Source organism: Acromyrmex echinatior, chromosome 1, assembly GCF_024713525.1.
Source record: "Acromyrmex echinatior isolate Ae372 chromosome 1, ASM2471352v2, whole genome shotgun sequence".
Taxonomy (NCBI): Eukaryota; Metazoa; Arthropoda; class Insecta; order Hymenoptera; family Formicidae; genus Acromyrmex; species Acromyrmex echinatior.
This window is the reverse complement of record NC_141852.1, coordinates 3,751,637-3,778,671: the sequence shown is the minus strand read 5'-3', so window position 1 is coordinate 3,778,671 and position 27,035 is coordinate 3,751,637. Positions and strand designations below refer to the sequence as shown.

At 33.6% G+C, this 27,035-nt stretch overlaps 1 protein-coding gene, 2 long non-coding RNA genes and 2 pseudogenes across 10 annotated transcripts; 4 read left to right on the top strand and 1 right to left on the bottom strand.

The window, feature by feature from the left end:
• The first annotated feature begins 1,017 nt into the window (after nucleotides 1-1,017).
• muc (dihydrolipoamide S-acetyltransferase muc) lies at nucleotides 1,018-4,154 on the top strand. 2 transcript variants are annotated; one of them, XM_011059648.2, is made up of 7 exons: nucleotides 1,020-1,349; nucleotides 1,607-1,761; nucleotides 1,867-2,252; nucleotides 2,459-2,823; nucleotides 2,984-3,283; nucleotides 3,369-3,497; nucleotides 3,709-4,154. In XM_011059648.2, coding segments are annotated over exons 1-7 (1,455 nt in total). In that variant the 5' UTR covers nucleotides 1,020-1,230; the 3' UTR covers nucleotides 3,710-4,154. The 2 variants fall into 2 exon arrangements, with proteins under 2 accessions (XP_087266816.1, XP_011057950.1); XM_087410690.1 differs by lacking the exon at nucleotides 3,709-4,154 and having other exon boundaries at nucleotides 1,018-1,349; nucleotides 3,369-3,498.
• A 296-nt stretch (nucleotides 4,155-4,450) lies between these two features.
• Nucleotides 4,451-11,625, bottom strand: LOC147910848 (uncharacterized). Of its 3 annotated transcripts, none has more exons than XR_015546508.1 (3): nucleotides 9,144-11,625; nucleotides 5,175-8,825; nucleotides 4,451-4,863 (listed from the first exon to the last, which is right to left on the bottom strand). It is a non-coding gene; the product is annotated as an uncharacterized LOC147910848 (long non-coding RNA). The 3 variants fall into 3 exon arrangements; XR_015546510.1 differs by having other exon boundaries at nucleotides 4,451-5,169; nucleotides 5,317-8,825; XR_015546504.1 differs by having other exon boundaries at nucleotides 4,451-8,825.
• Nucleotides 11,626-11,638: 13 nt separating this feature from the next.
• LOC105148136 (uncharacterized) lies at nucleotides 11,639-26,570 on the top strand. Of its 5 annotated transcripts, none has more exons than XR_015546503.1 (5): nucleotides 11,746-11,868; nucleotides 11,940-13,031; nucleotides 13,138-18,626; nucleotides 25,658-25,774; nucleotides 25,879-26,570. It is a non-coding gene; the product is annotated as an uncharacterized LOC105148136 (long non-coding RNA). The 5 variants fall into 5 exon arrangements; XR_015546502.1 differs by having other exon boundaries at nucleotides 13,135-18,626; XR_015546500.1 differs by having other exon boundaries at nucleotides 11,940-13,336; nucleotides 13,488-18,626.
• Nucleotides 22,318-23,169, top strand: LOC147910847 (uncharacterized; annotated as a pseudogene).
• On the top strand, nucleotides 23,766-24,316 carry LOC147910846 (uncharacterized; annotated as a pseudogene).
• Nucleotides 26,571-27,035: the final 465 nt, after the last annotated feature.

The window sequence follows — 27,035 nt, the reverse complement described above, 5'->3', positions numbered from 1 at the left end:
AGACAGTAACGTTTGAGTACGGGTGCTATTGGTGTAACAGATTTCCTAATCTCCATAGTCGTCAACTTTAACGCTTAATATCTCGGTTCGCAGGGCAGAGCGACACTTTTTTTTGCCACATTCATTCATTTTGTGCAAAAACGCGTTGAATGAGCCTAATTTCATTAAAATCAATGAGGTCGACTATCTCTTTTATAATTAACATTCTGTGTTCTTCACCATGTAAAACTTCTAAAAATGATGTATCATTTCCACTGCGCGGCAAAAGTTGAATTAAGTTAAATTTTTGTCGCGCGGTGGAAATTATATATTGGCTCTTCTAAAAAGTATCCGCGGTACTTTGTCACTAGATATATGACCATCAATACACATTTAGTGACAAAAAATCGCGGATACTTTTTAGATGACCCAATATCTTGGCTTCTGCACGCGGAAACGTTTGCCACGAGGCAAAATGAGACGCGGTAACCAATGAATATATTAGGAGCTATAAGCTTATTGGCTACCGCATCACATTTCCACATGTGCTCCACAGCTCCAGTGTGCTGGAGCCATAAGTGAGACGTTGATTGGCTATTGCGCCAACTTCGGCTGCGCGGCCGGCGTTGCCGCGTTCTATATGCGGGTCAATACGCACACATACAAAGAATGTTCACTTTTCACGTTCCGCCCTAGGGAAAAAGTTACATGATCGCTACCCTATTTCTAATATTGGGTCATCTAAAAAGTATCCGCGTAGTATTTTTTGTGTTAGTGTTGATGGTCAACCATCTAGTGACAAAAAATCGCGGATACTTTTTAGATGACCCAATATTTGTTTTATTGTGTGCCCTTACGTGACGTAAACTATAGAATTTTGGTTACATAGGTGTGGTCAAAGTCTCACTACAAATACAATACTTTGAAGTATTTGATGGACCAATTAGAAGAAAGAATTTTACAAACTGACCAATTAAAAAACGCTTCAAAGCATTTGCAACATCGCATTGACTGTACCCAATAGTCACATTTTTTTTTATGTTTTAGAACGCACCTGAATGTATTACTCCTCGGCATCGTCCGTTATCTAGTCAACTGGTTTCGCGTTGCAACCAGTTGCAACATCGAATTTGTTGATCGACCGTTTTGGGTCGTTGTCGCCTTGTTAGGCGTGTACTCATTTTAAATTCGTTTTGGACTTTAAAATAAAATAAAAGCACAAAGAAGGTTCCAGACTGTGAATCTTGAGACATGATACGAACCACGTCGAGAATACGTAACGAATTGATATGTGCAATCTTCCGTGGTTCCGTGCGAACCAGCACCAAATCCATAGTCGTTCGGTATCTTCACAGAAAACATCAACAAAGGTATTATATCGGATATTCGAGATCATCCTCGTGTTCGAATTCTTTTACAGGTCTTCCAAATATTGTACACAAAGACGATCTTTATTATAGGTTATTTTACGTCAATTTCAATGCACGAACGACCAGACCTTCTTCTTTTAAAGCATAATATTTGAGTTTTAGTCTCAGAATAATTCTTTTAAAAGTTATATAATCATTATCCGATATGCACAAAAAAAATGCATGATGGTACAATATTGATTTTCTCAATACTTCAGACTTCAGCTTTACAGTGCTTTGCGTTTTATCTCGACACCATGGCAACAACAGCTCAGGTTCTATGTTGATTATCCTAATCATATCAAGGTCCCGCTTCCAGCATTGTCTCCTACCATGGAAACAGGAACAATAATCAGCTGGCAGAAGAAGGAAGGTAAGACCATCTTGCAGTATTGACATAACAGATACAGATTTTAATTGTTAAAAAGAAAATTATTTGTTAAATACATCGATCAATTTCTTATATTTGGTCCATTAGGTGACAAGTTAAATGAAGGTGATCTGCTAGCAGAGATCGAAACAGATAAAGCTACCATGGGATTTGAAACTCCTGAGGAAGGTTATCTAGCCAAGATCTTGGTACCTGCGGGAACAAAGAACGTACCTATAGGCAAACTAGTTTGCATTATTGTACAAGATGAGTCTAATGTAGCTGCATTTAAGGACTTTAAAGATGATACAATGGCTGCACCTCCTCCTAAACCAACAACTATAACACCTGCATCGCCAACTATAACAACACCAGTAGCTCCATCTGTATCAGCTGTGGCAAAAGTTCCTTCTATCGTGCCACCTTCCAAAGAAAGAATATATGCCAGTCCATTAGCAAAAAAATTAGCGGCTGAAAAAGGACTTAGTTTACAGGTGCTGCAAGATTGCTTTATAAATTAAAAGAATGGAAGCAAGTATGAGCCAATTTGCTTCTCTATTTACTTCCACTCTTTTAATTTGATTTCTGTAACATTTTTCTTTATTATTAACTTATATTAATATTGAATTAACACATTATATTCTTATGAATAATTTGTAGAAATAAAACTTATTCTTTATATATTTTGACTATTCATTAGGGCCTAAAGGGAACAGGATTGTATGACTCTATAACATCCAAAGATTTGGAAGGTGCGGTAGTACAGCCATTACAACCAGTGATAACTAGCATTGGCGCACCAACTGGAATAGATATTCCTATATCAAATATACGTGCAATTATTGCTAAACGTTTGTCGGAGAGCAAGCAGACGATTCCGCATTATTATCTCTCGGTAGATATAAAAATGGATCCTGTATTGGCGATGCGAGAACAGTTTAATAAATTGTTAGAAAAGGACAAAATCAAATTAAGTATAAATGACATTATCATCAAAGGAATGGCAATGGCTTGTAAAAAGGTACCAGAAGGTAATAGCGCCTGGTTAGGAAATATAATTCGACAGTAAGTATTTTATAATATTATATAAACAGTAATATGTAGATTACTATTTTTATTATTTTTTATGTTTTTATATTTATGTATTGAATATTTGTATTTAATTCTACTATGTTTGAATATGTTTATTGTTTTATATATTGAATATTATCTTATCTTCTTTTAGATATAATAATGTGGACGTTAGTGTAGCAGTAAGCACAGATAGCGGTCTAATCACTCCCATAGTGTTTGGTGCTGACGTAAAAGGTATAGTTCAAATCAGTAAAGATGTGAAAGCATTGGCTATGAAAGCAAGAGAAGGAAAATTAAAACCGCATGAGTTTCAAGGAGGAACAATTACCGTGTCCAATCTGGGCATGTTCGGAATTAAGAATTTTTCTGCTATAATAAATCCTCCACAGTCTATCATTCTTGCTACAGGTGTTACAGAAGCTAGACTGATACCTGCCAAAAATGAGAAAGGGTAAAAAATTATAATTATTTTATAACATTTCTAGACAAATTTAATGTGTCGTTTATGACATATATTAATACCCAAATCTTTGCAGATTTACCACTGCCCAATATATGTCTGTAACTGCTAGTTGCGATCACCGTATAGTTGATGGTGCAATAGGCGCACAATGGTTAACCGCTTTTAAGGATTTGATGGAAAATCCAACGACAATGCTTTTATAGTAAGTTAAATCGTCTATTTATCAATTGAGTGATTCGAATGGCAAATAATACATAAATATATACATATATATATAATTTTTCAAAAATGAAAGTTTATTGATTCCTGTATGTTTAATAATAACATACATTATTTGTATTTTTTATATAAATACGTATTCTAATACTTTTTAACTCGAACTTAATTCTTGGTGTATATCTTGTTTGTTTCAGAAATGTTACTTTGGACAAAAATACGATCTACACATAATTAAAGGGATGTTTCAGAAGTAATATATTTAGGAATTATTTCTTGTAACTAAGACTTCTTTAATGTTAATTCGGTTATTATTTCAAGTTTTTCAAAAAAGTTATATCATACAAAATATTATCTCTTGTTCTTAAATGTGTGTGGATGAGAGAAGATTTTGAATTCACTATAATAAGATTAATGAATAATTTGGATTTGCTATTTTATTTGACAAGTTGGAAAATTATAAATTTATTATCGCCTAGCAAAACTGCCTCTAAAAGTGATCATGTGTATATATGTATATTTATAATAATTAGTAATTCAATTGTTGCAAAAAATATGATTACATTTTAAGAGAAGTAATGATAAAAGTGTCCAAAATGTTTATAGTAATTATATCATATTTAATAAATTATCTTTTATGACATGTATTTTATAAATATTTATCCACTTTGTATAATTTTGTATAATTTTTTAAAATTTTAGCTCAGACTGAGTAAGACATTTTTTTGTTATTCATGGATCTAATGAAATTCTAAAATCGTCTTTTTTTTTACTCAATAGGATTTACACATACATATATGATTTATGTATCATTGACACATGGGATGTGTTCGTTTATTCTATCTGTGGGGTAAGAGCGACTCGATGGACGAGTCGGATTCTCTAAACGAGCCCACGCTCGTTGTATAACGTGATGGAAGGCGTAAAGATCGACCACTCTTCTTATAACAAGTAACAATGAATTTTATTCCTGGAGCACGTGTGAATACATCCGTACAGGACGAGCGCCGTAACGTATCTCACTTCTCTGGCGCTGCTTGTAGGCAACTCCTATCTACTAAATCTCTAGGCTTTCTCCGCGCGCTGCTAGTGAGGTATTGGGAACGTAGTTCCCTACATATCCCCACATATCTATTGTATAAAGACGACTGCAGCGCAGTTTCTCGTTCGTTTATGCATGTATATCATCTGCGCAACTATCTCGGAGATCCTACTCAGGGTGCTCTACTCGCAGTACTGCCATTACTGTGTAAAGTAAAACGAACGACAGTGCAGTCTCGCCCTCGCCTTCGTAGATTGGATATCTATATAGCTGTTCGTAATATCGCCAGCTAATAGCTGGTAGTATATTACTGAAAATGAATTTTATTAAAATATCAAGTGAAAAGGTTGAAGAATTTGTAAAAATCGATCCTAGTAAAGTAAAAATAATGCAAGAGATATATAGTAGAAAAATTGTAAAGTTTGCTAATTCGTATTTACGATAATAAATTTATATATAATAATATAAATATACGTAAATATGTGTGCCTTCCAACAAGCGACACAAATGACACGGTGTGACACAATGGATCATTACATCCTTGTTGTTTGCCAATGTTAAACAAAGATGATTACTATGTCGCACTGTCACTTGTTAGAAGGCACTCTATATAAATCTTACTATTGTCAAAGGTACGGCCCACCGAGCGCACGGCGCGCGGGCCGCGAGGAGCGGGAATGGCCTAGCAGGCGCGCCGCGCCCTTTGAGCTTAGATGCTCGCGACGATAAGCCCCGTTCCTCGCGGTCCGCGCACTCGGTGGGCCGTACTTTCAGCAATAATAGGTCGGGAGGACGTGCATATTCGGCTATTTTTAAACGTTAATATTTCGTTAATTATTGCGAGCATTACAAAATAGTAGAGGACTTTTCTACTCAGTTTAGTCCACTCTACCTGCTCGGAACGAGCCGTATATTTATGACACCATGTATATATATATATATATATAAATATATACAATATATTGGGTTATCTAAAAAGTATCCGCGGTACTTTGTCACTAGATACATGACCATCAACACACATCTAGTGACAAAAAACCGCAGATACTTTTTAGATGACCCAATATATATATATATATATATATACATAAATAATATATATATAATAATATATAATATATATATAATAATATATATATATAAATAAATATATAAACATTATATAAATTTATATAATTGACGATAATAAAATTAATAAATTAAATATTTGTGAAATATTCATTGTTTTTATATCGATAAAATTTAATATCTTAATAAAAATATAATCTTTTAGATAGTTTAAAAATATTACATTTTAATTATTCATAAAGCCTCGATGGATTTCCAACTAATTACGATCCATTCTCTTTGGATGCAGTCGAATTGCTGTTATGAATGTTTCGAAGCATTTTTTGATTGGTCAATTAGTAAAATTCGTTCTTCCGATTAATCAAATCCTTTGAAACATTCGTAGTGGCAACTCGACCACACCCTTTATTTACTCCAGAGAGAAACCTCTCTGCTTACATTGTAAACGGTTCTCAGCTTCATCCAGTTTTTTATTGGAAGAAACGATCCAATACGATACCATACAGCTATTCATGCAGAGATTTGTTCGGTAAATTTAAGTCATGTGACTAGCAGATAAGAAATCAGTGATACAGTATATACAGTAGCACAACTCTCTGTCGGCACCTTTGATATTAGTGCTTGGCCAAAATGGAGTGCGCATGCGTGAAATAAATAAATTACCTGGTGTTGCCATGGTTACCACCTAAATTTCTTTCTTTTTTCATCCTTTTTTTCACTCTGTTAAAATTCCTCGCAAAACTCACTAGATTTATTCGCATCGCATTCCAATGAATTCGATGAAGTGAGTAAGTGCTATTGTAGGAACATATTAGAGCTTGCAACGTAAGTAAACCTACTATTGTAATGAAATAATTTAAACTTTATGAAAATTAATAAAAATCAATTGTAAATACGAGGACATTAATAAGTTCTTAGAAAATCTGTTAAAGGGCATTCGCAGTCACATTATCATCATTTTTGACAAGTAGCATCTTTCAGCCGATTACTGTCAAATTTTGAGCGAAATTCATCGCGTGGTTTCATTTCTATAGACGATTAAAGCGAACAACCTTTGTATTTTTATAAAATGGAAAAAAACGAGTTTCGTGCAGTGATCAAACATCTACATATGAAAGGTTTAATGCCGAAAGAAATCAAAGCCGAGTTGGATAATGTTCATAGCATATCTGCATAGCAGTCGTATCTGCATAGCGACTGTATACAATTGGGTGAATGAATTTAAACGTGGTCGTACATCCACATGTAATGCACTTCATTCGGGACGTCCAATTGAGGCTGTTACGTCAGAAATCATCGATAAAGTCCACGATATTGTCTTGACTGATCGACGAGTGAAAATGCGCGAGCTTGTTGAGATCACAAGCATATTACATGGCACAGTGATTTCAATATTGCACACTATTTTGAAAAAAATAGAATAATTAGAAAAAAATATTAAATTAACTTAAAAATGATGTATATTTGTATGAAGAAATATTATGTAATTATCTATCTATGAAAATATTATGAGAAAGCTGATATAAAAGAAATTTATATACATATATGTTCAAAAAGAAGTTTAAAATACGATAAATAAAAAAAAATCTTTCTTGCTCGGTTTTCTATGTTACTTTTGTTCACTTTTTTCACTTTATCATTTTTTCACAAAAATTAGACCAATCTTTCGAAATTTCTTACACAACATTTCACCAAATGGACAATACACGTAATATTTCCCTCTAAATTTCTATTCTGCACTATGTATGCTTGAAAGACAAAGTTTAGGTAGAACATTGAAACGCTCATTTAAATAGAGAGGGGAGAGAGAAAGAGAAAGCAATAAAAAAAAGGAGGAAATGAGATGGATGGCAACTTCATCCCTAGCCAATCGAAATTTTCAGATCAACACATAGTCATATCGTTTTTATAAATTTTTGTAGAAAGATTTTTTATTAATTAATAAATATAAACGCGATTTTATTATAATTTACATAAAATAGTTCGGTATTGCATTTTGTGTTGTAATCATAACAAAACAGTGTCTTACCACAAATAAGTTACACAATAAATACTTGTATTCTATGCTTACATGTTGTAGATTAAGTAAAATAATATTCTAATTCTTGCAGATTTCCAAAAGATATACAAATAAGAAAAAAATGGTTAGAGTTTTGTAATTTTGATGAAAATTTTGTGGTCAAAACTTCCACTTATTTATGCTCAAAACATTTCACGGAAAAAGATTACACAATAAGAATGAGCCAATTACAGTCGAGAATTTTTTTGAACACTTAATTCTAATTGGTTAATTCTTAATGTACGTCTTATGGTTACTGTTCCGGAAAGTGTGCCAGGGCCTTAAGGACTGCCGCACACAAAATTTCTGTAACAGTAACCTTAAGACGTGAACTTGAGTCGATGAATCAATCAGGATACTACTGTAAACAATTGACGACAACAGAGAGAAATGTCAGAGCGCTCCAGTCTCGATCCCAGGCCTGTTCTCTCCTTCGAGTTGGTAGACTTTCGCTCTGTCATTGAGTCACACAGTCCTGACGCTATTGGTATCTCTGTTGTGTATATATCTAGTGAATTTCTTACAGTTCGGCCCGTCTGACATCACATTCGTCCTCGAATGCTTAAATCAAGACCATAACTATTGTTGGCGTCTCTAATGAGCTCGACTCGCCTGACAACACATTCGACTTGGAATGTCCCCATGGCATTTCCCGTTATATCCAGGATCTTCTTCCAGAGATCATCGCCTGACCGTCATCTACCGGGCAATCAACTAATTCTCGTGTTCTCTGTCTAGGCATTTCTTGGCCTCTTCATCTGAGCTAGAGAGCCTATAATCAGAATGGCGCCATACGGATATCATTTGTGATTAGTCCGCCATGTTTTAGCCATTCCCTCCAATTTTTTAAACGCATTATTTTCTAAATTTTGAATTCATGCTAAAAAATGCTCAAAAATTGTGACAAATTAAAAAATGATAATAAATAAATATTGTATATAAAATAATAATATGTATAATATTGTATATAAAATAATAAAACTTTTACATATATTATTTATTATAAAATTTCATTTATTTTATACTATTGCAATATTGTACATTTTGTAATATTGCACATTACTTTATTCAAAACGTTATTTTTTGCTCATTATTTGCGCTATTAAATGCGCTAGTTTATTATCCATTTTAGGAGCAAAATGCATCTGTAATAATATAAAAGAAATCAAAAATTCAGAAAAATATTATATATGTATATATCATTTCATAAAATATTATATATTAAATATCGTAATTATCATATTATTTGATTTAGACTCACAATGCAATGATATATAATTGAAAAGATTACGACAAAAAGAGAAAGAATTAAATTCGTAACTAATGTGATGACTATACATATACTTAGTGCCAAGACACTACCGTGTCTTCAGATATTATTATATAATTAATCTGTGTATATGTTTTATATTATATTTTTATTTTAATATTTTAAATACATTATAAAGAATAAATTACTTTACCTCACATACATGAATTGTTTGACTGTGTCCAATTTTTATATTTGCCATTTATACTCTTTAACCAATTCATTCAGCATTCTGTGTCTTTCGGAATTATTTTCGTAACATATCCTTTTTTTAATGAATTGTTACAAAACGGTATTGTACATCCAACCATATATTTCTAAAATAATTTCGATAATTTTATTTTTATCAATGTACCTTTACGTATCTATGTCGTTCAATGCTGTTGCACCTAATCTTAAAACCGACAGTCTGTTGGATAGACTGAGATCATATATTTCTCTCTCGCAGAATTTCGCTAAAACATGGCGTCATCTCTCGTATGGCACCACTCTGATTATAGGCTCTTTAATCTGAGCTATTCATTATTTTTGTCCTTGTTCTGTATCCGAGTCCCAGTCCCTCCTTTTACCGAATCATTCCGAGCATACTTCGGGCATTCTTATCACTGGTTCCGATTCCTAGGGCAGCCTATAGGGCAGGCCTATAGGCATCCCTATAGGGCAGCTGACATTTTTCCAGAACATTTTTCTAAAATCCTGAGAGGTTAGCAGGTACTCTAATCCCACTTTTGAGCTGTAAACAATTGACAACAACAGAGAGAAATATCAGGGCGCTCCTCGTCTCGATCCCAAGCCTGTTCTCTCCTCCGAGTTGGTAGACTTTCGCTCTGCCACTGAGCCACACAGCCCTAATGCTGTTGGTATCTCTGTTGTGTGTTATCTAGTAAATTTCTTACACTGCTTTAGATCTACGTACTCTAACGGAAATAGAAATAGCAGTAAACTTATCCATAAGGCAAATTTCAATCGGTTGAAATTCACCTTATTGTAAGGTTATGAATAAGTTTACTATTATTTCCATTTCCGTTAGATCATGTAAACCTAAAACAATATCCTGATTGGCTCATCGATTTAAGTTTACTTGTCGATCACTGCTGCGGAATTGTGTGTGGCAGCCTTAAATGGCATTGCCTTACGTCCTATCAATCAAATTCGAATAATACGTGTACTCGACCGGAGCTGACACGCCTAAAGTTAAAAAATTCCTGATAAAAATAAAATCGAAGAAGGTAACAAAAAATATTACTGTATCAATAGTACGAGAGTTCATGAGAATTTATGAGAAAATTCAGTATTAACGTTTATTTGTTGTTTGTTTAAAATATAATAACATATGTAAATTTAATATATTGCGATTAAAAAAACATGTAAGCCCTGATCTACAACAAATTTTTAAGCCTTAAAAAAATAGATGAATCATAGTTGATTATTCTCTTCATATTTGACTGTAATTGGTCAATTTCTTATGGCTTGGAGTGTTGTTCCATGACAGTCGGAATTTCGGAAAACGGAATTTCAGAAAAGTAATAAAATGGGAATTAATCAGAATTATTGAAATGTATTACTGTTTGTTGCACATGTACGTATCTTAAATATAAGATTGTTGAAATTGAATGTATTCTGTATGTATAAAAAGAAATTCATTATTAATAAATAAATTTGATAAGTATTCATTAATTAATTAATATATTGGGAGCGTACATTAATTTTAAAGGATTTTCAAGAGTTGGCGTAATTAGTACTGTCACTGTAAAAGGTTAAAGGCTTAAACACAATATCGGGATGTAATATTGAACTTACATAAAACTCTGATTGGATGGCTTCGTTGCCTGTGCCTATTTTCCTGTGCCTATTGTGTTTAAGCCTTAAGATGTGACTGCTGTGTCCAATGTGGCGCCAAGCGTGTCTGCGCGCCGGCGATGACTAATGGCGAAGGAAAATTGGCAGGAAATCATTAAGTTCACAAGAAAATGTTACTCATTGTTTCTGACTCACAAGCTATAAGGCGGTTTAATATAAATTCAAATGAATATTTGGAACGTACAAATCGAAAGAATAGAGATGTAATTGCATGTGTTACAATTGCTTGGATATTGATGTCGCATTATTAGATTAGAATATGAAGAACTCAAAAATCTACAATAAACGTTTATCTGACGACGCGAGCAATTACCTAATGATATAAGCAGTAATCGATGTCAATCTCGCAGTGAACATAGAGTGATTATTAATCTGACCGAACGCTAACTAAAATCTATCGCTGAGACTTTAAAAAGATCCACACGCAGAACGCCATGACATCAGAGAAAGAGAGAGAGGGGGAGGGGGGCAAACCGGAAAAAATAACTGACTCAAGCCGCAACTAACGCTTGCAACGCCACATCGCATCGGGCCATATTGTTGCTTCATGTTCAAAGCACCATCAGATGGTTTTAATTTTCAGTATGTGTCATTTTGCCGAAGTGTAAACATTATTTTTTTTTAACATTGAACATGTCGAATTTTATAGCAACAAAACGCAATTTGCGGGAAGCTTTGCTTTTTTACTTCCATTTGAAGAAAAGTGCTGCTGAAAGTCAACGAATGCTGTCGGAAGTACCATCCAATAGAACTATTTATAATTGTTGGTTAGACTGTTGGTTTGATGAATTCTAACATGGACGTACCTTTCTTTGTGACGATATGAATTCCGTGAAGGTCGTCCATCCACGTCTGTTGTTGCCACTAATGTGTTGTGCGTGAAATGATTGAGCGAGCATATAACTCGCATACCGTGAGATTCAGGCCTTAACAATCGGCGCGGTATTGCAACAGTACAGCAACGGATTTTTACAACCACTCAGCTTCTTTTCAAGGAAGCTCACGCCTACACAAACAAAGTATGAGTGCATATGATAGAGAATTATTAGCTATCTATATGGCTATCAAACATTTTCGATACATGTTACAGGGACGAAATTTTCACGTTATCACGGATCATAAACCCCTCGTGTATGCATTCAAGAGGAAATCAGATCAAATGTCGCCAAGACAAACCCGTCAACTACTCTTCATTTCGGAGTTCACAACCGATGTACGTCACGTTTCAGGCGCCGAAAACATTGTAGCAGATGCATTATCTCGCGCCGACACTATCGTGATGCCAACTAGTCTCGATATGTAAGAGATTGCAGAAGCTCAAGCTTCGGATGATGAATTGCAACTGAAGCAATCTACATCAACGTCTTTGAAGCTTAAAAAGTTTACCTTATCGGAAACAGCATCCAATATTTACTGTGACACTTCAGAAGAAGAGATCAGACCTTACATTCCCAGACCATTACGAAGACGAGTTTTTGATATGGTGCATCAAATGTCACATCCAAGCGGCAGAGCAACTCACCGGCAAATTACGCAAAAATTTGTGTGGCCCTCCATGACTAAGGACATTAAAGAGTGGGCCCGCACTTGTCTAGCATGCCAGCAATCTAAAATTCATCGACATAACCATACCTCGCCTACCATAATACCAGTACCAGATATTCGTTTCGAGCATGTACATATCGCTATCGTCGGTCCTCTACCTCCATCCAAAAGTTTCAGGTATTTATTAATAATGATTGATCGATTTACTCGTTGGCCGGAGGCTATTCCATTACAGGATTGTACAGCAAACACGGTAGCGAAAATGTTTTTCACTCACTGGGTAGCCAGATTCGGAGCTCTACGCTTGATCACGACCGATCAAGGCTCGCAATTCGAAGCTGTTCAACACATTAAGCAAACTCATAGGTTCTAAACGTTGTCGGACAACTGCATACCACCCAGAATCTAATGGCATCATCGAACGATGGCATCGCTCTTTAAAAAGCATTAATGCCACGGTGAAATTCAATGGACTGATACACTGCCAGTAGTATTACTCTAACTAAGAACTTGTCTCAAAGAGGATCTAGGCGCTTCTGTAGCGGAATTAGTGCACTACGCTCAAAGTACCGGGTGAATTTTTCTCCTCTGAAGAAAATTGCCGAGCAACCCACGAATTTTCGTCGAGGATTTCCGTGTAATTATGCAAAAGTTGCGGCTTAAATCAACCTCTCATTACATTAGACCTAAGCTATTTTTCCATAAAGACTTGTATAACTGCTCTCACGTCTTCTTCAAAGTAGAAGGCAACAGACGTCCTCTGGATCAACCATACACCGGACCGCATAAAGTATTAGAGCGCATTTCGAACAAAGTCTTTGCTATAGAAGTCGACGGCAAATGCGTCAACGCCACTGTCAATAGACTTAAGCCCGCTTACTAATCCAAGACTCAGAAACTACTCCGTCCACTGCGTCTTTTCAACTAACATTCCAGTGCAAGGTGAACCAAAGACATATCCTAGTCCAGCAATCAAGCGAAAGACTGTTAATTTTAAGAATTAATTCGTGCAATGTTACGTTAAGCAAACGACCAATAAGTATAAGTTTCTGTTTGTTCCATTTAATTTTATTTTTTGTTATTTTCGTTCTAGCGATAATGTAACCAGTATTTCTTTCTTTAACGTTTACATTGGGAGGGGAGTACTGTAGCGTTGCGAGTATTGGTTGCGGCGCTGCGAGCGCCAGTTGCGGCGCTGCGTATGTCCGTCGCGGCGCTGAAATTGGTCCTTCTTTCCGTTTCTTCTTCCTCTCGCTCTCTCTGGTGTCATGGCGTGCCGCGTGCGGATCTCGTGTAAGTCTCTGCGATAGTCAGTAAGTTAGAACTCGGAAGTTAAGGTTCCGAATTACTTTGTGTACACTGCGAGATCGATACCGATCACCGTTCATGTCTTGTGATAATTGTTAGCGTCGTTGGATAATTACTCAGAGTATATTTGCTTAATTTCTTGTATTGTAACCCCGCGACGCAATGCCGGTATTCGAGCCGTCTTACGCACGCAATCATGTTTCTATTTTTTAATCTATATTTGTGTTAAATAATTAGTCAAGTTTGTATTAAATCGCCTTATGGCATAAAAGTCAGAATCAGCGAGTAGCATTCATTTGCAACCTAACGATTTCCCGCCAATTGTCCTTTGCCGTTAGTTGGTAATCTCTAGCGTCCAGACACTCTCGGCGCCATATTGGGCACAGCAGCCGCATTAATGACCATATGCTGCCGCGCACTACTGCCTTCTGACAAAGTCATGATGATGTAAACCTACATAGATGTAAACTACATAGCAACGTCCACTTTTCTTAGGGTACATCGTCTATTTTTCAAGACTGGAGATGATAAATCGATATTTCATATAATCGTGCTACATATAGCACTTGAAAAATGGACGATGTACTCTAAGAAGCGCGCAGTAGTGCGCGGCAACATTTTATGGTCACAAGTTTTGTGCCGTCATAGGCCTCTCTCTACTGTTAATTAGAAAGACAACATTAACCCCGGATCTATAATAGATTTTTAAGTCTTAAGCTATAAAGAATGAACGAATCATAATCGATTATTCTCCTCACATTCGATTGTAGTTGATTAATTTCTTACAGCTTAAGGCTTAAAGCATTTATTGTAGACTCGGACTAAAAAAAGAAGAGGTTAAGGCTGATATTCATTTTTATTTTAAGACCGTAGTTAAGACGATCTTGAATATAAGATTTGACTATGAATACCAGCCTAAGACGAAGAAGTATCTATATCATATAGATACTCCAGATATAGAACACAAAATGGCGACACTTTATGACCACTCTAACAATGCTCTAACAGCGACAAGAATAGCATACAAATAAATGATATATAATTCACCTTCTATTGCACAATGCCGTGAAAGAAATAAAAATGCCATCCAACCTGATCTCGTATATATATTGGGTCATCTAAAAAGTATCCGCGGTACTTTATCACTAGATATATGACCATCAACACACATCTAGTGACAAAAAACCGCGGATACTTTTTAGATGACCCAATATTATAGTATATTCTTTCATCCGCTTTAAGGGATATGGTCAACATAATGCTACAAATGCTTTGAAACATTCTTTGATTCGTCAATCTGTAAAATTCTTCCTTCCGATTGGTTAATCAAATGCTTCAAAGCATTTGTAGTTTGCTCCAAAGCATTTGCATAGAGACTTTGACTGCACTCAAGATTATAGCACATATTGGGTCATCTAAAAAGTATCCGCGGTTTTTTGTCACTAGATGTGTGTTGATGGTCATATATCTAGTAACAAAGTACCGCGGATACTTTTTAGATGACCCAATATAAACAGAATGAAAAATCTGAACGCTGACTGGTAAGGCGATAGACACAGAATTCCAACTCGTCGGAAATTTATCACTATTCTATATTCTTATTTGCATTGATGGTCGTGTTCGCTTTGGCGCTCACAGCGCTTGTACATCAATTGTCCTTGTTTAATATTTAATAAACAATAAGAATGAAATGATGCTTAAAGCGTTATGAGCGCTAAAGCAAACACAGCCTATGACATTTCCGTATATTGGATTTCTCTGTTCCCATCACTATCGCTTTTGCTATGTGGAAAGAAGCAAGGTGAGTGTCATTACATGAAGTGCGGAAATGCGGAAACGCGGAAAAGAGGAAGACAAAATTAATTAAACTTTACTAGATTTCCGTGTTTCCGCGTGTTCTGTTCCATCTGTTTTAATCTCTTAATATTATATTGGGTCATCTAAAAAGTATCCGCGGTACTTTGTCACTAGATATATGACCATCAACACACATCTAGTGACAAAAAACCGCGGATACTTTTTAGATGACCCAATATATTTGTACAATTTGAGCAAAAAAGCAGAATTAGAAGGAGAATTAGAAATTATTAATTTTGAATGGTATTTATTGATTGAAATGCTTGTATTCAATACATAAGCTGAAAAGATAAGCATATTAATAAAAATTGCAATGAATTGAGTAAACACAATTTTTTTAAATAAATACAAAAGTGTATTTATCATTATACCGTTCTGCTTTTCCGCGAAAATTGTGCTCCATGTAATATTAGAAGAAATCCATGTAATATCAAAACAAGCGGAACAAAACGAGCGGAAACGCGAAAATTTAGTTAAATTTAGTTTTATTTTCCGCATTTCCGCGTTTTATGTAATAGCATCCTGAGCCATTAAGGCACTAAGTACGTAGATATTTTCATTCATCTTAGTCCCACTTGATAGTACGATTAGACAAAGGTAAATGTTAAGAGCCCAAATTTTGATAAAAATACACTGAATTGATGCATTTTCGTGTAAAAATAAAGATTTGATAAGAAAAAGGTATCGCTTTGCTCCACAAACAGAGATACTAATCCTTAAAGTTGATGACTATTCGGATTAAAAAATCTGTCATAACAGTGGTTCAAAAACAAATTCACTGCATTTTATGGCTGCCAGTACTGAAAATCTATAGCTTACGTCACGTCCACTATAGATTTTCAGTATTGGCAGTAAATTTTAGAATACAAGTACCTCTACTTTAAAGTAAAGAATTTATGTTTTTAAAGCATAGTGAATCGCTGTTAATCGACAGATTTCCTAATCCGAATAGTTATCGACTTTAAGGATAAAAGCCGCAGCACAGACTTTTGTATAATTCAAAACGCTTAACGATGAATGTCGGACGTCGTATAACGGATGTCGTACGTAGTGTGAATTCTATATTTTAAGTATGTTGAGTTTATTCGGAGTGATCCCGAACAGCTCCCGAGAGACAAAACGAACAATACTTATATCTATGAGCAGAATTCATAATCCGTTCTTATTTTAAGACCGTCTTAAGTAATGTCTTAAGGTGATAATGCGGCTCTCTGGCCGGTATTCATAGTCGAATCTTATTTCAAGTCCTAAGTAATGTCTTAAGATCTACTAATGCAGCCTTCTGATTGATTCGTGATATCTTAAGATTGTACTTAAGACGATCTTAAATACGATCTAAGAAAGATCTGACTATGAATATCGGTCTATGGAATACCTACATATTTAGTGTCTTAATTTCCGTGGATGCGCCGTAGTCTTCCTTACAGCACAAAACAGCCATAATGCTGCTATTACAGTGTTATTGCAGCAATATTGCTGCAAATTCTGTGCTGTATGGGCTAAAAATAATGGGGAACGGATAGCTAATCATGAGGGATCCATTTTATGAAAATCCAATATGGCTGTGTTCATTGCTCTTTGGCAGCAACTTTTTGACACATTTGTGTCAAAAAAAAAAGTGCAATTTCCATTTAATAATAATGTTAAATTAAACAAAGTAACTTATTTCGAGCTTATAATTAGACTGACTTTAAATTAATACAATAACACAGAAGATTAATACTATATAATAATCTAAATACAATTAATAAACTACAATTATAAACGTTTCGACTTACAAAGTCTTTTTCAGTGTAAAGCAAAAATATATTATTAAATTAACGAACAATTAGATAACGCATATAATGAAATATTAAAAAAAAAATCAGTGGTAATGTGTCAATTCATAAAAAATTCGAATGTCAAATTGTGTTAAGACAGATTACATAAAATAAGAAGAATGAAATACTTCTCTCTCTCTCTCTCAGTCAAAAGTAGATTAATATGATGTCCAAAAAAATAATTTTGTCAAATTCCTCGGTTGAAAACGGGAATTCAGTTTATCACAGACTTGAAACAATCGATTTGAGAGTTCAATTGTTACGAATATTTTATGATATTGTTAATTTATATAAAATACTGTAAAAATTTCAATTAAAAATCTCAATCGGAGATCTGGTCGAGTACATTAAAATTAGAAGTTGTCTGTTGCTCATTTGAAAATTGACTCAAAATAATTTAACATTATAGCATTTTCACTCTAATAATGTTAGAGTTTGTAATATTTTTATATTTTAACAGTTTTTATTAATATATCATTATTATTTTAACTTTTAATAATGTGTTTTTATTAATCATCTGTGAATACTTAAAATCTGCGCATATAAAATGAGCTTCCCCGTGATTGGTTAACAAGTCATGTTCCCCATTCTTTGTCGCTATTATGCGCAATGGCTCATCTTGCTTCTTTCCATCATTATTGTTTGCTATTTCTATTATTATCGCTGTTGCCTCGCATTGGGTTTAGAGCTTAACATCGGAGGAGACGAGACCAAATTTAACAATTACCACGTGTAATAATATTACATATGTAAATAAAGGATAATAATGAACATGATAAATATGCAAGACAAGATGCATGTTATTTTTGACATTAATTTACAATAAAGCATTGCCTATAAATGTATAACAATTATTAAAATTTTTATAATCAATATCTAACAATAATCTAAATTATAAAATTATACGATAAAGATAAATGTCCCACGTGACAATGACACGTACCTATGTCCAGATATTTATACAAAAATTTGTTCGTATTAATCTTAAATGCTTTTTTAAATACAATATCATACAATATTGAAACGACCTTTAAACGAGCAATAAAAGATTTTTTAATATAAAGTAACATGAGATTGTGTAGTCATACATTTTAATTACAAAGTGTGGACGATAATCACAATTGACATTTCGTACTCACAGTTGCACCACCGACTAAAAATCGTCCTGGAGCACAATTCTGTAACTGTCTTTATATACCTACTGACAGTTGTTGATATCGTTAAATGCGTCGGTCGACAAACTTCGAGTAAGTGCAATTCTATATCATTGCTACCGATAAAAATGTTACGATGTTCATTGTTAATTCACGATAATAATCATTAACTCTAACGTAACCTCCCTAGATAACGAAAACATATCGACACATTTGGACTTAGTAGCGACAACTAAAATAATAAAAATCGCTGTTTTATAACCTATTAAACAGATTGAAGACACATATAAAGTAAATACTTTTTAAATATTTAATTAATTTTATTAAAGTAATTTATATATTAGTATTTAATATTTTGGGTCATCTAAAAAATATCCGCGGTTTTTTGTTCAATTTTTGAATGAAATTTTTCTTTATTGAAAATCAATTTTAATCAAATATATTGGCCATTATTATCTATAACCTTTTGCCATTTTTCGGGTAATTTCATAATTCCATCCGTGTAGAACTTTTGTGGTTTATCGGCGAAAAAATTTTTCAAGTGATTTTCGACAGCTCTTTTGTCGGCCAATGTTTTTCCATCAAGAGAGTTCTGCAGAGATCGAAACAAATAGTAGTCAGACGGTGCAAGATCCGGGCTATACGGTGGATGCATCAAAACTTCCCAACCAAGCTCCCTCAATTTTTGGCGCGTCATCAAAAATGTGTGTGGTCTGGCGTTGTCATGATGGAAAACAACACCTTTTCTGTTAATCAATTCTGGTCGTTTTTCCTTAATCGCTTCCTGTAATCTATCCAGTTGTGAATAGTAGAACTCTGAATTAATCGTTAGGCCATGTGGTAACACCTCATGATGGATGACTCCCTTCCAATCCCACCATACACACAGCATCACCTTATTTGCCATCAATCCAGGCTTTGAAGTCGTTTGTGGTGGTTCGCCGCGCTTATTCCATGATCTTTTACAAACAATGTATTTCACCCATTTTTCATCGCCTGTGATGATTTGCTTCAGAAATGGGTTGATTTCGTTGCGTTTTAGTAGTGTTTCGCTGATGGAAATTCGATCAGTCAAATTTCTTTGCGTTAATTCATGTGGCACCCAAACATCGAGTTTCTTTGCGTAGCCAGCCTGTTTCAAATGATTCCAAACTGTCATATGGTTGATTCTTAGTGCATTGGCTATCTCCTGACAGCTCACATGCCGGTCTTGCTTGACCAGTTGCAAAATTTCATCGACTTTTTCAGCGACTGGCCGACCAGAGCGAGGTCGATCTTTGACATCAAAATTTCCAGAACGAAATCGAACAAACCACTCCTGCGTCCTGCGTTCACTTACAGCATCCGCGCCATAAACTTCACAAATTTGTCTGCATGTTTGTGCTGCGTTTTTGCCTTTTTTGTAGTAAAAAAGCATCACATAGCGTATTTCTTCAGATATTTCACTCATTTTCAAACCAATATAACTTTTGACACGATTGATGAATCACCAAACTTTGTTTACAAAAAATGTAACCTAAAATGTCATCTTTCAGACGCGCGTTTGTTTGACACAATCGGATTAGTGTTGCCCGATATATGACCATCAACACCATCTAGTGACAAAAAACCGCGGATACTTTTTAGATGACCCAATATATTATTATAGTATATTATGTATAGCAGTGCTCGCAAAGATTTGCAAAGATTTTGGGCCGATTCCGGCACGCTATCCCCACTACCACTCGAAGTTCGGCGGCCGAGCCGCTGAGCGTTCACATGACTCTGGCTCAGAAGCGTCTCTGTGCGGAAGTCATATCTTACGTTATTAAAGAATATTTTTCTTTAATAAAATTATTTTTGTTTCCTTTAAAAAATCAAATGCTAAATTTTCTAAAACACAGCCGCGTCGTTCGAACTTAAAGGCTCGAGGCGGTGAGCGGGACGTGCCTGCTAGGCCATTCCCGCTTCTTGCGGCCCGCGCGCCGTGCGCTCGATGGGCCGTATCTTCGGCAATAGTAGGTCGGGTGGACGCGCGTCTATCTTTAACGTTAATATCTCGTTAATTATTGCGAACATTGCAAAATAGTAGAGGACTTTTCTATTTAGTTTAGTCCGCTCTACTTGCTCGGAACGAATGGGATATATTCATGACACCCTGTATATTATATACAATATATTATAATATATATAATATACTATGATAATAATATATAATATTAAATATTAATAAATAAATTATATATATAATATATATATAATATAATATATTATTATATATTAATATATTTAATGTTGAACTGTTCAACTGTCTGAACCGATTTGATTCTCCATATGTTTTAAAACACGAAAATCTAAGAGACACGTATTTTTATACGTGCGCGAACACAAGTGTTTAAGGGATGAAACACTTCTTTGAAAAAAAAAAACAGTATTTTTCTTTTGAGCCGAATATCGTCGAGAATATAAAAAATAGAAAAAATTTTTTTTAATAAAAATTGTACGATTTCAAGAGTACTTTAGTTATAAAGAAAAAAAATTAAAAAAAAATTTTTTTGTTTAATAAAATATTCCCACCACTCGTAATGTTATTAAATTTTTAATCTTTTTTTTCTACCACATTAAAGATTATTTTTTTACAAATTTAACCATGTGTATTAAAGTTAATTATTAACGCTTCCGTATATAACACTATCCATGCTCATATGCGAAAGTAATTGTCGTCGGAACAATAAGATATAAGAAAAGATGTTTTAAGTAAAATTATTTATAATTTTTTACATGTGTGTGTATTTAGATTTTGTAAACATATAATATTTTTAGACATATATATATATATATATATATACTTTAAATACGAAACGGCACTAAATTTATTGCGATAAATATTGCCTTGCCCGGATGCAAGAGATCTGGGATCGACTGCCAGTCGAGGCAATATTTTTAGCAATAAGTTATTACAGTTTTTTAAGATTAAATTTGGGAAATTTTGAGGAATTATTATATATATTCAGATCGATTGCATTGAAAGTCCGACCATATCGGCACGCAATCAAGATTTCTGAGATTAATTCATTTAAATAAATATATATAGTAGTTCAACATCTCAACATTCAGATCGCAGTAGCGCTTCGCATTTAAGTATGTTTCTAACATAAACGGTTTTATTTCCAATCTGATTATTATACGCACGCACGCACGCACGCACGCGCGCACGCACGCACGCGCGCACGCACGCACATTAACCTTGTTATTAATTCTTTGACATTTAATTTCTTCCTTTAATTTCTTCTAATAAAAATTAAAGACAATTTCATTCCAAATCCATTCTTTTATAATGGAATTATTGGAAAATGTCGCGTCTGAGGAATTTGCGATATGTAATGAGATAAAATATGTCACGATTTCATTCATTTTTTTTAAAAGTCTCGTATCAGAATCGTGATTTTCAAAAATATGTGACGATTCTGATACGTGACTTTTAGAAAGTTATATCTTATTTCATTACATATCACAAATCAGACGTGATATTTTCCAACAATTCCATGCACTTTCGATTATAAGATAAGTACAGCATATTCAAAATAAATTATAACAGTCAGATACGATATAAAGTTACGTGTACATTCAAGATAAGTATAAATGGACAGTATAAGAATATTCACGTAGCAATTTTACGTTTAGTCAAACTTCTTATGACAGTTTGTCATAAGAAGTTTTGTTATAATCATATCTGTAAATAATAATAATCAATTTGTTAAATTGTTTTTATATTACGATTCAAAGGCAAGTTTAATCTTTGGACATGATTATCAATCCGCTTAATGTTGTTAGACTTTTATTAGCATCTATAAGTTCAATATATCTAACAGAAATATATCTACCAGTAACTGAAGTAGAAATAGAATTAAAAGAAAATATACAAAAATTATTGCTGAATAATATTTTTCTGTATAATGGATTGGAAGTAACAGATAAAACCTATCTCGGTTATCAAGAACCTTAATAAACTACATAATTTTGAAATAATCGAAGATGATGAAGAAGCATGAAACGAAGATAATTTAAGTTCTCATCCTCGATGTTCAAATGATGACCCAGACTTTGACAGTTCTTATAAAAGACGAGCTGTTGAGTATTTGAGTATTAGCGGAGACATTAATGAAAAAAATAAGAACAAAAGGAATCGTCCGCTAAAATCAGTGCAAAACAAATTTAGAAGAATTTCATCTGAACGTCAATTAAGACGATGGGAAAGCAATTACATGCAGGTGGAAATCACATAGAAAAATGATCTTACATCTCCAAATTTACACATAATAAATTTACTACAGCTGTTGAATCAGGATTCGTAGTTCATGATATCGATCTATAAAGGTGGGCTTTACAAGCTCAAGAAGAAATAGAGAATTTAAATCTTATATTTAAAGCATTTCATGGTTGGGTATCAAGATTTAAGAAATCTCACCGAATTGTTTCGAGAAAAATTACGAAATTGTAACTAGAAGAACAATAGAAGATTCCGTTGAGTTGCAAAATACTAATGATTTTCTGAAAACAATAACCATTTATCGAACAGTTCGGATCTGAAAATGTTTTTAATTCTGATTCAAAGTGGTTTCCAATTGGAAATTCATTCTGGAAGATCATTGAATGAAGGACTAAAGAAAATAGAGTATGTTGTGCAATCTATATCAAAAACACACTCATACATCATACAACCAATAATATCGTAATGGAAATTTGCTGTCACCTTTATTTATTGTATTGAAAGAAACTAATGGTATATTTGGAGAGTAGAATACAAGAATACAAGAAACCTTATTTATACCAATAAATGTTATTATGAAAGCATCGAAATCTGATAAAATGACTTCAGGTAATTAAATAAATTTCCTTTTACAATACATTTTCAGATACTGTTTTACTATTAAAAAGTAAATATAAATTTACATAAACGAAATAATATAATGAAATTATAAATCTTATTTCTGTGATATATTTTATAATTTATTTAAGAATCTCATAACAGTCATAAAATGACTTCAGGTAATTAAATAAATTTCCTTTTACAATACATTTTCAGATACTGTTTTACTATTAAAAAGTAAATATAAATTTACATAAAAAAATAATATAATGAAATTATAAATCTTATTTCTGTGATATATTTTATAATTTATTTAAGAATCTCATAACAGTCATAAAATAGTTATTAATTTAACATTTATATTTCTTACAGACCATTTTAAAATGTGGTTAGAAAAAGCTTATTTTTCAAATATTGGTTCTAATAGCGTTCTTCTTATCGATTCATGGACTGGACATTGTCCCAATATTATTTCAGATTTAACACTTGCAGGAAAATATATTACTACTATGATTATACCGAAAGGGATTGATTATACAATAGGGAAAATATAACCATTAGATGTTTACGGATTTAGAATTTGAAAAAATTTTGCTAAAAGATTTTCAGATACTGTTTTATTATTGGAAAGTAATATAAATTTACATGAACGAAATAATATAATAAAATTATAATCTCTGCTACATAATCAATTATCATTCCCGCGATATCACAATTTATTTAAATATTTGTGATTTAAAAGTGATATATTTATACAAACGAAAGACCAGAAGAATTTGAAAATTCAGTAGAATTTAGTTTTGACAAAAGTCCAATATGTTATATCAAAGATTGCAATAATATAGCTGTAGTAAAATGTTCATGTTGAAAGAAGTTATTATGTTTAAAACATTTTTTCAACGAGTATCATTATTGTAATGAATATAATGAGTAAACGATACAAAATATAAATTTATTGTGTATAAACATTTACAAATTGTTTCATCACTAATTAGTATAATATATGTTTTGAAATTATTATGTAAACAAGTAAATAAGACATTAAAGCGTAAAACTGAAAATAACTTTAAGAGAATAATCTTAAGATATTATAAGAAAGTAATGTACAGAGTTGAATAAAAAAGTTTTACTCAGTTTAAGGAGAAATAATAAAAATTATTATAACTCTTAACATTATTTATAATTTGTAATGTTACAAATATCAACCATGTCAATTTCGTTATTCGTTGATTTATATTTTATTGTTCCGATGACAATTATTTTCGCATACGAGCATGGATAGTGTATATACGGAAGCGTTAATAATTAATTCTCGAAAATGATACGTCGTATTGTAACTTTATTACACATGATTAAATTTGTAAAAAAATAATCTTTAAAAAAAAAGATTAAAAATTTAAGAAAATTACGGGTGGGTATTTTGTTAAACAAAAAAATAAAAAAATTTTTTTTTCTTTATAACTTTAAAGTACTTTTGAAATCGTACAATCTTTTATACTCCCGGCAATATTTTCAAAGGAATATTTCACCCCTTAAACATAAATTAGCGCACGTATAAAAAAATACATGTCTCTTAGATTTTCGTGTACAACATATTTCATGGAGAATCAAATCGGTTCCGGACAGTTGTGATACTTCTCTTGTGAGCACACCATGTAATCCTTCCACCATGGATTCTAGTCCAGGCGCATATTTCTTTTGTTTGCATTTCCTCCCGAATCGCAAATTCATGGAATATAGAGAATAAGAGACCGAACTTATATGGACGAGGTCGTTAAAAAGCGAGGTCAAAAGTGATCATCTGAATTAGTCTGATAGAGATAGTCTGTCGCTTTCGTTCCATGACTGTGGCGTTGCAAGCGTTAGTTGCGACGCTCGAGTCAGTTCTTTTCTCTCTCTCTTTCTCTCTCTCTCTTTCTCTCTCTGATGTCATGATGTTCTGCGTGCGGATCTTTTGTAAGCCTCATAGATTTTAAAGTTAGCGTTCGGTAAGATTAATCATCACTTTATGTCCGGCATCGATTACTGTTCATGTCGTTAGATAATTACTCGCGCTGTCAGATAAACGTTTATATTGCAGATTTTTAGTTTCTCGTATTTTAACCTAGTAATGCGATACTGATATCCAAGCTATCGTAACGCACGCAATTACGTCTCTACTTTTTCGATCTGTACATTCCAAATATTCATTTAAATATATTATATATTGGTTATATTAAACCGCCTTATGGCTCGTGAGTTAGAAACAATGAATAACATTTCTTTGTGAACTTAGTGATTTCCTGCCAATCTTCCTTCGCCATTAGTTAGCCGGCGCCCAGACACGCTCGGCGCCACATTGGCCACAGCAGCCACAATGTAGTTACACGACACCGTTCTCGCAGTTTACATGGTAGGTCAACCAACCAATTTTACATTCTTCATGCAATTTTAATGACAATTTACGTTCCTGTTACTGTCAGAGCATGTCAAAGAATAATTCGTCTTTATTTTTAGGTTACGCATGTTCGGTTATGTGTGCGTAAGCGTATATGAGGAGTTTTGCGATTCGAACATCGCCTACGGAGCACCACCAATACCAATTCAGAAATCTAATTTTGACCACACTTTTTAAAGCCTAGTTCGGTATCCTGTTCTCTATCTTCCAAGCGCAAAATTGTTGGCCTAGTTTACATCGTGCACTTGATACGGATATTAACTACTAATTTTCTATTGAATGATCTTAATTTCGGTGATACGTGTAAACATACATATATACAATATGTGTATTTAATTTATTATTTTGGTGCATATTGTACCAATTTAGTACATCATTCTTTGAATATATCACTGAAATTAAATTAATTTAATAGAAAGTTACTAATTAGTATGTGAATCAAGTGCATCATGTAAATTAGGCAATTGGGACGTAACACCCTTCCCTTAGTCTGCATAATTATGACTACTTTATGACTAAGCAAAGGGCATCGTGTCCCAATAATCTGCGATTCTGAAAATGCAAACAAAAAAAATATGTGTTTTGACGATACTTTTTGAAAAATTCTTTTTTTGTGATGAAGACACTCATCGTGAATACGAAGCGTCCATTGCGGTTAATATTGATCGTGTCCACATCTTTGTAATTAATATACATGAATACACAGTCTCATTACTTTATATTAAAAAAATCTTATTGCTTGTTTAAAAAATGGTCGTTTTATTATTACATTAACCATAGATGATATCAATAAGCGTGTATATTTTCTATTTGTTTATAATATTACAATTTAAGGCCCCTGACTACTCAAGAACTCTGCGTTGACGGTGGCGACACAGAATCAGACGGCGGTCTGGCGAAACCGGTAGCCACACACTTAAGCACGAGCCCATGTCCGTGTGCTCGTCTGCAGCGCGTCTAGAGTGAATGAGACAGCGAGCTCCTCACATTAGTCATTTGTTTCAAGTAATAGAAAATGCTTTCTCGGCAATCTCGGCTGCTCAGCAGCCCTAGGCATCAATAAGGGGCGGGGGGCATTCTAAATAACATATAAGTAAATTCATTAATTTTAATAAATTGAAATAATAGTGTATCCCTCCTATTAATCCAGAATAGGATAAATCATGTTAAAACGCAACAGTTTACGAGATATTTAATTGTTTACGATTTTTCATGC